The following is a 13,792-nucleotide window of genomic DNA, read 5'->3' on the forward strand; positions in this document are numbered from 1 at the left end:
TACATTTTTTAGTATTACGAAGTACTGGTATATTTACGGCATTGGTCATGAAATTTACGAAGAATCCATATCTGAGAATTACAAATTACTAGTATATCTACGGCATTGGTCGTGAAATTTACGAAGAATCCGTATCTGAGTTTTACGAAGTACTAGTATATTTACGGCATTGGTCGTGAAATTTACGAAGAATCCGTATCTGAGTTTTTTATATTTACGGCATTGGTCGTGAAATTTACGGAGATTTCGTTTTTTTTTTCCTAATGAAGTAACCGTTAATTTACGAATATCACCGGAGAATTTTTAACCGGTACTTTTCGTAAGTTTACGGTGAAAATTTTTAACAGTGCACTTAAAAAATAATGTTTTGAACAAATTGATTTCCTCTCCATAAACCATAGTTTGCCGTAAGAAGTGTTTGGTTACCACTTTTAGAAATGACCACTCTTAGTGTGAGTTCTGAACACTGTTAAAATTTTTCTCCTTAAATTTACGAAGAACGCTGGTTACAAATTATCAGGGATCTTCGGAAATGTACGGGTATCTTTGTTAAATAACGGGTGCTTTATGTACTTATTTAGAACATGAATCCACAAGAATAATCTTAGTATAATAGCAAAACATACAAAAAACTTATAATTCCGTCAAGAACACTTTTATTTCTTCTACGCGTGTTCTTGTCCCATAAACAGAACTCGGATGTCGAAATACGGCATTGTTTTTACCAAGATCCAGTTTTTGAAATTATGAAGAACTGTTGGGATATTGGAGGTGAATTCTTCGTCGAAAGTCATAATATATACCTAGAGACACCTGTATTTCGCGATTTCATTTCATGTCAAGGTATTTCACAAAACACTGTAGCTTTTTCTAAGAGTCATGGCATATTGTGAGGGTGCAGCAGTACGGTGACCACATTCTCATTGGCCCCGTCAAGAGCGGGACTACACCTCTCACCGACCTCAGCCAATAACCACAGGAGAAAAGCTACAGTATTTTGTGAAATAACTTGACACGAAATGTATTCGCGAAATACAGGTGTCCCTATAATATACCTACTGTTATTTCTACAAGTGTACCTGCGCACCCCTTTGGTATGGCTAAGGTAGGTGTTCCAATGGTGGCCCGTGTCCCCAAGGTGGCCCTCAGTGAGATTTTTATAGTAATTGTAAGAAGAACCGCTAGATGTCTCTGGCTTCTTGTACGGTGTCCCGATCTAGCGTAGACTTCAAGAAACGAAACGCGCGAGACTAGATTCAGCCGAGCTACGACGCCATTAGTTTAGACGTGAAGTGCGAAGGCAGTATGTTATTATTTATGATCGCATAGAAGAAAGCAAAAAAAGTAAGTAAACATTCAAAGCATATAAATATACCTATGTATTTTCGGAAAGTCTGACACGTGGTCTTTTGACAGTATAGAGTATGTTTAGAAATTTTGTAAATAATTTTCGTAAGAGTGAAAATTGTGTGACAAAGTGTGGTTTTCTGCTAGGTTCCTAAAGTGGCCCGCGGGCCACCTTGAGTACCTAGTGGGCCACCTTGGGAACATCATTATTCCTGTAACAATGCAAATAAGTTATTTAATGAAGTTACATGCATTATGCTTTAGCAAATTAATTTTTAGTAACATGTAATTTTTTTAAAATATTTTCAAGATTCTTGAATAAACATTTATTATAAATTAAATTTACAAAAATAAAATATATATTACTTTTGCTTCATATGTGAGTAGTATATGAATGGGGCGCCGAGGACAGGCTTCCAGGCTGTGGTGCTGTGTGTCCTTTCCGCCATCTTGGATTGTGACGTCACGGCGGCCATCTTGGAGGAGTGTAACGGGACACAGCGTAACGGGACAAGTTTGACCTTGACCTTTGACCCTCAAAATTCGCCAAAAATGACCAAAATTGGGCAAAAATTGCCCAAAATTCCTCAAAAATCGCCAAAATTTCAATTTTTTTGAAAAAAATTTCCGCCAAAAAATCTCAAATAATTCCACAGTTCAAAAATTAGGATTTCGAAAATCCTCAAAAGTCGCGTTGCCCTAGAAAAAACGAAAACTCCTAAAAGCTGCTTAAAACTCCTAAGAGCTAGCCGCTTATAAGCCGCCGACCTTGAAAATAAGGATGTCATGGCAGCCATATTGGATGATGACGTCACCGTTGCAATTTCCGTTACGGCCGCCATCTTTAACTTTTTTATTTATTATCCGATTTTAATGAAATTTTTTTTAAAAAATATAAAAAAATTCAAATAATAAAATTTTTAATAAAAAATATTTAAAAAATATACTTTTACGACACGGAGTTTGGAGTCCTCGGTTCGAACCTGGTGAGGGCAAAAAAAAATTAAAAATGGCGACAGGCTCCTTCCTCAATGGTGGGTGCTAGCAGACTGACTCCCACCACTTTTTTCAAAGCATATATATCGTCATATAGTATGACGTCATGTCCGCCATCTTGTCTTCGATGCTGGAAGCCATCATAATTGTATCGTCGGCTAGAATGTGCTGATGCCATGTTAGTTTAATTCTTACCCGCTAGAGTGCAGTAAACATTTATTACCGAGGTGCCCCCGCCATCTTGAAATTTGGCCGCCATCTTGAAAATCCGTAATTATTTAGCTACAAATTCGGGAAAAGTTCCAAAATTCATTAAAAAAATCACTCATTAATTTACATATTGATTCGATCGATTCCCATCCTCGGTTCGATACCCGATCGATGCAATAATGTTTAATTTTATGTAAAAAATAATAATTTCAATAAACCATGTTCAACATTCGTAAAGAGACTCTAAATCCTCTACTACCATCATCCTATCAGACGTCAAGACCACCATATTGGAAATTCGTAATTTTAATGCTAGAGAGGCGGGAAAAAGTTCCAAATTCATTAAATAAATTTGTAATATATATACTGATTGATTGGATCGACTAAGGTCCTTGGTTCGATCCCTGACCGATACAAAACAACTTTAATTTAAAAAAATACTAAAAAAGTGTTAGGTTTGAGAAAATAAAAACAACACAAGTCCTTTTAAAAAAATTTTTATTACATACATACTACACTACTACAGGTACAAAAAAACACTGACAAATTACTAAAGCCTTTTGGATTCCTCGATTCAAACAGTCTTCTTATTGTACGGACTAAGACTTTTACATGACTTTAAATGTCTATCCGATCCGTTCATCACCACAGCCAGAGACGGACTGAAGTTCATATCACTCATATAGTCTCATTAGCCGGTACAACACATGAGTCAAATCAATAACCATGTTCATTATACGTCTCGGAGCATTTTTTTATAATGACGATGTAAGCTATCGAGACGTGAAATTAGTTTATTGCACTTATTGCACTGAAATTGTATTCTTTGAACATTATTAGAACAACCGCTTCTTTCATGTCTGCGAGCATTTGAGGTGATAGTAAATGACGCACCACAGTATTTGCACTGATGCGAAGTACGCTCTTCATTAATTGAAGTATTCAATGATGATGAAACTTCAGTTGATGGTGGAACAGCTCATATCGAAGTCTCCTCCAGTGTTGTCAGAGGCGTTGCCAACGGGATCTGCTCCAACATCGTCGACGCCGACGTCAAGGTTCCCGCAGTCGATGGTACAACCTCCATCGAGTTCGTCGTTAAAGTCGGTAAAGATGCCATCGAGTTCGCAAGAACAGGCAATTACGCGACTTATGCACCAGAAGAAAAAAACTAGGTGATCCGTACACCGTCGACGGCAGTAACAAACTAAGCGTCCTGCTGTCTAGGACTCGTTTATATACATTAACCGGTTTGAATAATACGCTAGTCAAATCAAGAAGAATTTACTAAAATACTAGAGTCAAAACAACATTTAAGAAAATAGAAGCACCGACAACGAAAAGGCAGCACATTTGGAAGCACCATCATCGAAAAGGTGGCACATTTGTCATTGGCTCCAATATTCATTGCCTCCAATATTCATTGGTTCCATCAGTCTATTGATTCTATCAGTCTAGTGACTCCAACAGTCATTGACACCAACAGCCTTTTTCTTCATCAGCTCCAATGATATTTGGCTAGAATGCTACGAGTCTAAGAGACTATGAGGCTACAATTCCACGAGTGTACAAGACTCCTCCAACTACCTTCAAGTGTATAAAGATCCAAATGCTCCATCAGCTCCAACATGTAATGTACGCAATGTACGCGCAATACATACAATTTACACACAATAAATGTAAATGATTACACAGTACACACAGGAAACGGAATGTACACACAGTACACACACAGGAAACGGAACGTACACACAGTACACACAGGAAACGGAACGTACACACAGTACACACAGGAAACTAAACGTACACACAGTACACACAGGAAACTGAACGTACACACAGTACACACAGGAAACTGAACGTACACACAGTACACACAGGAAACGGAACGTACACACAGTACACACAGGAAACGGAACGTACACACAGTACACACAGGAAACTGAACGTACACACAGTACACACAGGAAACGGAACGTACACACAGTACACACAGGAAACGGAACGTACACACAGTACACACAGGAAACGGAACGTACACACAGTACACACAGGAAACGGAACGTACACACAGTACACACAGGAAACGGAACGTACACACAGTACACACAGGAAACGGAACGTACACACAGTACACACAGGAAACGGAACGTACACACAGTACACACAGGAAACGTAATGATCACACATACAGTAGCGGAAACACACACAGGCTTAGTTGGAAATCAGAATACAAGAAATAAAAACATTAAATTTTTACTTTCAATATTTTATTACTTCTCAACATTACACAAATACAAGTAAAACAAGCCATTATTGTATGTAGCCAGCATTCCTCAGTTCCTTGAGTATGAAGGATATTTCTTTGATGCACGAATAGTTTCCTGCACAAAGCGAACCATGTAGAAGTCTTAGCCGGTCAACCAATATGTTTGGATCTTTCCATGATGTGTAATCATTCTCTTCTACCACCATCTTCCTTGCACCTTTATAATAAATATTATGATCTCTGGTGTCTTCCGTTTTACCACCAACCTCAGGGTAACTTTCATGTTTGAGACGGTGATCATCACAAGCTTGATCAGATTTATTTAATATATCACGTCGTTTCCACCGTTTCGGTCTCAGGACATCGCCACATTCTTCGATCTTGACAGCTCTAGGTGCTTCATCACAGTCTATGCCTTTGTCAACAGCCTCAGAGTCACTGTAACAATCACTGTAGAAGACATCCTCTTCACCCAGATTACCGTATGAATTCGCTATCGATGATGTCGAAGTGTCTTCATCGTCTTCATGCTTCCTTTTTAGGAGTCCATCATTTTTACAAAGAATGGAGGATCTACTGAATATAGGCTTGAATGTATTCTCACTTTTCACGGTGTTGATACTTCCATTAGTTTCAGTCTTCCCGAAGCCATTAGCATCCTTCAATTTATGTTCTTCCTCACGATCGGGTGAGCTAATACCATCACGCTCAGGACAAGGAAAATTATTGTCATAATGCAGATCACTCTTCTTTAGCCTAGTGGATCCATCGGTGTCCTCTATGCCGTAAGTAGTCTTGACTTTACATGTTTTACCATGTCTTTTTAAGCTGTCAATTCGTGTTAACAACCTGCTACAACGATTACAGCTTGTGAACTTCTCATTGTTGAGCAAAGATAGAGTTCTAGTACAAGCCAGATTGTTTGAATTTTTTTTTTTCGTTTTTTTATTTTTTTTTAATTTTTTTTTAATGATATCAAAGAAAACTTGTGGCAGTTTTCTCCGTGTGCTCCTGATTATTCTTGCCAATATTATGATGGTTTTCTCCGTGTGCTCCTGATTATTCTTATCAATATTTTGATGGTAAATCCGTGTGCTTGCGATCATTCCTGCGGTTTCGTTCAAAGGTCAAGGTCACACCCATCCAAGATGGCCGTCGTGACGACGTAATCCAAGATGGCGGACCGTGAGAAATCTGAGAAGCACTAGCAGGAAGGACGAACTTTTTTCTCCTTGGATACTATCGAAGCCAACCTCCCTTTGCGATCGATAGTGAGCGTTCCGCATCCTACATTAATGAAATATATATTATTTACCTGCAAGCAACACGTGGCGCCATCTGTTGACGACAGCCGGAACTACTTGCATCAATTTGCTTTGCATTAGATAACTTAACTCTCGCTGATGAAATATTTCAAAAACTCTATTTAAGAAATGGTTCCAATTGGAGAAAACTGACAGTTTGTATCTAACATTAGTCACAGAAGCTATCATGGATCGTGGTTTGATATCTATAGCTGAATCGGAAGGAAGCCGCTGTAGATACTGTGACAAGGATTTTGTCATGAGAAGGAATGCTAGACGTCATGAGAAGAATGATTGTGCTAGAAACCCACTACGCAACATGTTAAGCTGTAATCGTTGTAGCAGGTTGTTAACACGAATTGACAGCTTAAAAAGACATGGTAAAACATGTAAAGTCAAGACTACTTACGGCATAGAGGACACCGATGGATCCACTAGGCTAAAGAAGAGTGATCTGCATTATGACAATAATTTTCCTTGTCCTGAGCGTGATGGTATTAGCTCACCCGATCGTGAGGAAGAACATAAATTGAAGGATGCTAATGGCTTCGGGAAGACTGAAACTAATGGAAGTATCAACACCGTGAAAAGTGAGAATACATTCAAGCCTATATTCAGTAGATCCTCCATTCTTTGTAAAAATGATGGACTCCTAAAAAGGAAGCATGAAGACGATGAAGACACTTCGACATCATCGATAGCGAATTCATACGGTAATCTGGGTGAAGAGGATGTCTTCTACAGTGATTGTTACAGTGACTCTGAGGCTGTTGACAAAGGCATAGACTGTGATGAAGCACCTAGAGCTGTCAAGATCGAAGAATGTGGCGATGTCCTGAGACCGAAACGGTGGAAACGACGTGATATATTAAATAAATCTGATCAAGCTTGTGATGATCACCGTCTCAAACATGAAAGTTACCCTGAGGTTGGTGGTAAAACGGAAGACACCAGAGATCATAATATTTATTATAAAGGTGCAAGGAAGATGGTGGTAGAAGAGAATGATTACACATCATGGAAAGATCCAAACATATTGGTTGACCGGCTAAGACTTCTACATGGTTCGCTTTGTGCAGGAAACTATTCGTGCATCAAAGAAATATCCTTCATACTCAAGGAACTGAGGAATGCTGGCTACATACAATAATGGCTTGTTTTACTTGTATTTGTGTAATGTTGAGAAGTAATAAAATATTGAAAGTAAAAATTTAATGTTTTTATTTCTTGTATTCTGATTTCCAACTAAGCCTGTGTGTGTTTCCGCTACTGTATGTGTGATCATTACGTTTCCTGTGTGTACTGTGTGTACGTTCCGTTTCCTGTGTGTACTGTGTGTACGTTCCGTTTCCTGTGTGTACTGTGTGTACGTTCCGTTTCCTGTGTGTACTGTGTGTACGTTCCGTTTCCTGTGTGTACTGTGTGTACGTTCCGTTTCCTGTGTGTACTGTGTGTACGTTCCGTTTCCTGTGTGTACTGTGTGTACGTTCCGTTTCCTGTGTGTACTGTGTGTACGTTCAGTCTCCTGTGTGTACTGTGTGTACGTTCCGTTTCCTGTGTGTACTGTGTGTACGTTCCGTTTCCTGTGTGTACTGTGTGTACGTTCAGTTTCCTGTGTGTACTGTGTGTACGTTCAGTTTCCTGTGTGTACTGTGTGTACGTTTAGTTTCCTGTGTGTACTGTGTGTACGTTCCGTTTCCTGTGTGTACTGTGTGTACGTTCCGTTTCCTGTGTGTGTACTGTGTGTACATTCCGTTTCCTGTGTGTACTGTGTAATCATTTACATTTATTGTGTGTAAATTGTATGTATTGCGCGTACATTGCGTACATTACATGTTGGAGCTGATGGAGCATTTGGAGCTTTATACACTTGAAGGTAGTTGGAGGAGTCTTGTACACTCGTGGAATTGTAGCCTCATAGTCTCTTAGACTCGTAGCATTCTAGCCAAATATCATTGGAGCTGATGAAGAAAAAGGCTGTTGGTGTCAATGACTGTTGGAGTCACTAGACTGATAGAATCAATAGACTGATGGAACCAATGAATATTGGAGGCAATGAATATTGGAGCCAATGACAAATGTGCCACCTTTTCGATGATGGTGCTTCCAAATGTGCTGCCTTTTCGTTGTCGGTGCTTCTATTTTCTTAAATGTTGTTTTGACTCTAGTATTTTAGTAAATTCTTCTTGATTTGACTAGCGTATTATTCAAACCGGTTAATGTATATAAACGAGTCCTAGACAGCAGGACGCTTAGTTTGTTACTGCCGTCGACGGTGTACGGATCACCTAGTTTTTTTCTTCTGGTGCATAAGTCGCGTAATTGCCTGTTCTTGCGAACTCGATGGCATCTTTACCGACTTTAACGACGAACTCGATGGAGGTTGTACCATCGACTGCGGGAACCTTGACGTCGGCGTCGACGATGTTGGAGCAGATCCCGTTGGCAACGCCTCTGACAACACTGGAGGAGACTTCGATATGAGCTGTTCCACCATCAACTGAAGTTTCATCATCATTGAATACTTCAATTAATGAAGAGCGTACTTCGCATCAGTGCAAATACTGTGGTGCGTCATTTACTATCACCTCAAATGCTCGCAGACATGAAAGAAGCGGTTGTTCTAATAATGTTCAAAGAATACAATTTCAGTGCAATAAGTGCAATAAACTAATTTCACGTCTCGATAGCTTACATCGTCATTATAAAAAAATGCTCCGAGACGTATAATGAACATGGTTATTGATTTGACTCATGTGTTTTACCGGCTAATGAGACTATATGAGTGATATGAACTTCAGTCCGTCTCTGGCTGTGGTGATGAACGGATCGGATAGACATTTAAAGTCATGTAAAAGTCTTAGTCCGTACAATAAGAAGACTGTTTGAATCGAGGAATCCAAAAGGCTTTAGTAATTTGTCAGTGTTTTTTTGTACCTGTAGTAGTGTAGTATGTATGTAATAAAAATTTTTTTAAAAGGACTTGTGTTGTTTTTATTTTCTCAAACCTAACACTTTTTTAGTATTTTTTTAAATTAAAGTTGTTTTGTATCGGTCAGGGATCGAACCAAGGACCTTAGTCGATCCAATCAATCAGTATATATATTACAAATTTATTTAATGAATTTGGAACTTTTTCCCGCCTCTCTAGCATTAAAATTACGAATTTCCAATATGGTGGTCTTGACGTCTGATAGGATGATGGTAGTAGAGGATTTAGAGTCTCTTTACGAATGTTGAACATGGTTTATTGAAATTATTATTTTTTACATAAAATTAAACATTATTGCATCGATCGGGTATCGAACCGAGGACGGGAATCGATCGAATCAATATGTAAATTAATGAGTGATTTTTTTTAATGAATTTTGGAACTTTTCCCGAATTTGTAGCTAAATAATTACGGATTTTCAAGATGGCGGCCAAATTTCAAGATGGCGGGGGCACCTCGGTAATAAATGTTTACTGCACTCTAGCGGGTAAGAATTAAACTAACATGGCATCAGCACACTCTAGCCGACGATACAATTATGATGGCTTCCAGCATCGAAGACAAGATGGCGGACATGACGTCATACTATATGACGATATATATGCTTTGAAAAAAGTGGTGGGAGTCAGTCTGCTAGCACCCACCATTGAGGAAGGAGCCTGTCGCCATTTTTAATTTTTTTTTGCCCTCACCAGGTTCGAACCGAGGACTCCAAACTCCGTGTCGTAAAAGTATATTTTTTAAATATTTTTTATTAAAAATTTTATTATTTGAATTTTTTTATATTTTTAAAAAAAAAATTCATTAAAATCGGATAATAAATAAAAAAGTTAAAGATGGCAGCCGTAACGGAAATTGCAACGGTGACGTCATCATCCAATATGGCTGCCATGACATCCTTATTTTCAAGGTCGGCGGCTTATAAGCGGCTAGCTCTTAGGAGTTTTAAGCAGCTTTTAGGAGTTTTCGTTTTTTCTAGGGCAACGCGACTTTTGAGGATTTTCGAAATCCTAATTTTTGAACTGTGGAATTATTTGAGATTTTTTGGCGGAAATTTTTTTCAAAAAAATTGAAATTTTGGCGATTTTTGAGGAATTTTGGGCAATTTTTGCCCAATTTTGGTCATTTTTGGCGAATTTTGAGGGTCAAAGGTCAAGGTCAAACTTGTCCCGTTACGCTGTGTCCCGTTACACTCCTCCAAGATGGCCGCCGTGACGTCACAATCCAAGATGGCGGAAAGGACACACAGCACCACAGCCTGGAAGCCTGTCCTCGGCGCCCCATTCATATACTACTTATGTGGTAACTGTTTGTAGGTATAAAAATCATTCAGAACCACCAACTAAACATTAAAAGTATTATATAAAACACTGATATATGAGATAAAACAGGCCCAAGTCCCACAAAAAATTGCAGAGATATGGAAACAATACAATATGTCTGGTGCTAACTATTAATATTATTAAGATTACATGTGCCAATAAATATATTGAAGTTCCGCATTCAACACAAAGCTTGGAGAGTGTACACGAATAACATTAATTTTAACCAAATGTTGTATGCTGTAATGGTTTAGTGGTCAAGATAATAGTTTCCCACCAAGGCGATTCGGGTTCGATCCCCACCGAGGTCAACAGATTGTCGCATGTGGGAACCATGCTGGGACGATGCCATAAGTTGTCTGTTTCTCTCGTTTCTCCCGCCCTTCGTTTCCGGCGCCACTCCATGTCACTCCTCATCGGCTCTTAAAACCTTAGCTGTTAGGGCCGCCCAAATATCTTCACTCACTGAAACAAGTTTTCCTTGTAATTGCTGAATTACGCCCATGTTTACTTTTACTTAATGTTATAATATTGTTTAATATTTATGATGGCTTTAAATGAGTATTAAGTATTACATTTATGTTTATGTTTTAGATCAATATGTCCAAAAAATTAGGCAAATAGACTCAAAAACAGCTAACTCAAGCTATGGAAGCTGTTTTGAAAGACAAAATGGCTGTAAGAAGGGCAGCTGAATGTTTTGGTGTACCAAGAAGGACCCTCGGGAACCATCTAGCATCTGGTAATCCTAACAAGAATACAGGTAGGCCAACAGTTTTGTCAGTAGATCAAGAGCTAGAGCTTTGTTCGAGAATTCATAGACATGCAGATGTTGGAATGCCTTTAACACCCAAAGTGCTTAAGCGAGCAGTGTACAATTTTTGTTCCTTGAACAACATAGAACATCCCTTCAACAAACTAGCGTGCTCAGCTGGTCGGAAATGGCTCACGTTGTTCCTAAGCAGGCACCCTGACATCGCCAGAAGAAAATCTCAGATTTGAATCCAGCAAGGGCACAGAAACTAAACAGATACATAGTTAACGATCACTTTGAAAAATTGAAGAATGTCATGATCGAATTAGGTTTAATGCAGAAGCCTCAATGCATTTACAATATTGACGAAAAGGGAAATAGACTTTGTTTACACAAATCTCAGGTAGTATTGGCTCGAAAAGGGTCAAGACGCGTACATAACATTGCACCAGAACATGGTGAAAATGTTACCATAGTATCACGTGGTAATGCTTTGGGACATGTTATCCCCCCGTAATACTCTACAAAGGTGATCGCTTGAGACCAGATTGGTGTAACGACTTACCACATGGTAGCAAAGTTTTTATGACCCCGAAAGGTTCTATGAACGTACAGACCTTTGTTAAGTGGCTGTCTCACTTTGCAGAATACAAAACCCCTGGACGCGCTCTTTTGATTTTTGATGGCGCCTCTTCACATTTGGATCCAAATATTGTGCATGCGGCAAATTCTTATGACATTACATTATTTTGTTTGCCCAGTAATACAACGCATGAACTTCAACCAATGGATAAAAATCTTTTCAAATCCTATGAAGTTCATTGGGATAATGAAGTCATGTTGCTGTGGACACAGCATGCATGTAGTTCAACTAAAAATGTTGAACAAGCTAGTGCTGACCGGAGGATAAGAAGAAGTCAATTTGGGAAGCTTTTTTCACGAGGATGGGCCAAGTCTGCGACACCAGCTAATGTCTCCGCAGGTTTTAAGGCAACTGGTATCTACCCGTTCGACCCGTCAGTGATTCCAGATGAAGCTTTTGCGCCTAGCCAACTTACTCATAGACCTGAAGATAACATGGTGGAAGTCACCCATGAACTGCAGAAACAAACGGATGACCCAAATCAGGATAAAGTCGCCCGCAAGCATTCAGAAAATTTTGAGCTGAAACAAAATTCATCAAAACCAACATCAAAGAAACCCCGGAAGGAGAAACAAGAACTTTCAGATAGTGACAGTTCAATTGGCAATGCTTTTTCTATTCATGACACAACCTCAGATGATTTAGTTATCACTGATTCTGAAACAGATGTTATTCCAAGTGCAACATCGCCCACACTGTCTGATATCCTCCATAAGCCTGAAGCTCCTAAGAATAAAAGCGTAAAACCAAGAAAAAAAGCTGTCAACTATCGTGCTCAGAAGGTTGTGTTAAGTCTGTTTCAACCCAAAACGCAAATCGGGAGTACAGAAGACTCAAGGTTTAAACGAAACATTGCAGGAAAAGAACTGAAACCTCAAAAGTCTACAGCAGGAAATCACCCCAAAAAACAAGATAGGAAAAAAATAACGTGGGACAGAAAAAAACAGGAATCAGTGCCATTTGAAGTTCGTCCAGGTACCAGTTGGTTGCAGGCAACAAAACAATTCAAAGACAGTTGGTATTGTCATTTATGTAACGTGAATAGAATCGGTGACATGCGCCTATGTAACCGATGCATGAGATATGTTCATGAGGACTGTGAAGGCATAACAAGCAAACACAAAGTGCCAAACTTCATGTGCTCATTTTGCCAAGGTTCTGATTAATTTTTTAAACTATGTTTCAAGGACTTTTGTGGATGTTTCTTCAACTTAACACACACCTTATTAATAAATATTCAGAGGACAAGTTGTCAATTTACCAGCAAGTTTTTTCTTACATGTTGGAATGCCTTATTCTTATGTATTTTCCTCTCATTTAGTACTGTGATTTTTTCAATTTTTGTATAGATTTTGACCACTTATATTGTTTATTCACACTTATTAGGTATGTTTTACTAGTGTATTTCAAAATAACATGCCATTTTTTCCATATCTTTTTGAAAATTGTAAAATTATGCATATGGGCCACCTTAGGTACAATCGGTGGGCCACCTTAGGTTCACGCTGTTTCAAAGGTGGCCCAAACGCAATATTTTCCAAAAAATTAAAACAAAATATTTAAATCTAAAATTGTTCAATTCATAGTGTTCAATGTTTTAAAACATAAAATGACGATATTCTATCTTGCACAAGACATTTTTAAAAAATTATCAAAGCTTAACTATGGCCACCTTTGGTACATCTACCTTATAAAGGAAAAAAAAAACTGCTACCAATGGGGATGTTACTCCTTTGGGTGACATAAATTATTTTTTTTCTCAAAGGCTAATGCTGACTTATTCAATAATAAAACAAGGTTTTAATCTGAAAACCCTTCGAAAATTAACGTACTTCATTTGGTTTGGAGACATCCGTTCTTTTTTTTGACTTGACAACGTCTAATAAATCGATGAATGTCGGCTGCACGCACTAAAAATTGTCCCATAACGCATATTGTCCCACTATGGATGTCCC

At 38.6% G+C, this 13,792-nt stretch overlaps 1 protein-coding gene across 1 annotated transcript; it reads left to right on the forward strand.

Annotated features, from left to right (window-relative positions):
- The first annotated feature begins 1,280 nt into the window (after positions 1-1,280).
- On the forward strand, positions 1,281-13,070 carry LOC134529931 (uncharacterized). The gene is made up of 2 exons (XM_063364484.1): positions 1,281-1,344; positions 11,035-13,070. The coding sequence occupies exon 2, from the start codon at positions 11,780-11,782 to the stop codon at positions 13,001-13,003; it is 1,224 nt and encodes a 407-aa protein (XP_063220554.1). The 5' UTR covers positions 1,281-1,344; positions 11,035-11,779; the 3' UTR covers positions 13,004-13,070.
- Positions 13,071-13,792: the final 722 nt, after the last annotated feature.

The sequence above is a fragment of the Bacillus rossius genome, chromosome 2 (genome assembly GCF_032445375.1).
Source record: "Bacillus rossius redtenbacheri isolate Brsri chromosome 2, Brsri_v3, whole genome shotgun sequence".
NCBI lineage: Eukaryota > Metazoa > Arthropoda > Insecta > Phasmatodea > Bacillidae > Bacillus > Bacillus rossius.

Excerpts from the sequence above, each read along its gene's own strand:
- LOC134529931 (XM_063364484.1), top strand. The coding sequence starts at position 11,780 with ATGACCCCGAAAGGTTCTATGAACGTACAGACCTTTGTTAAGTGGCTG.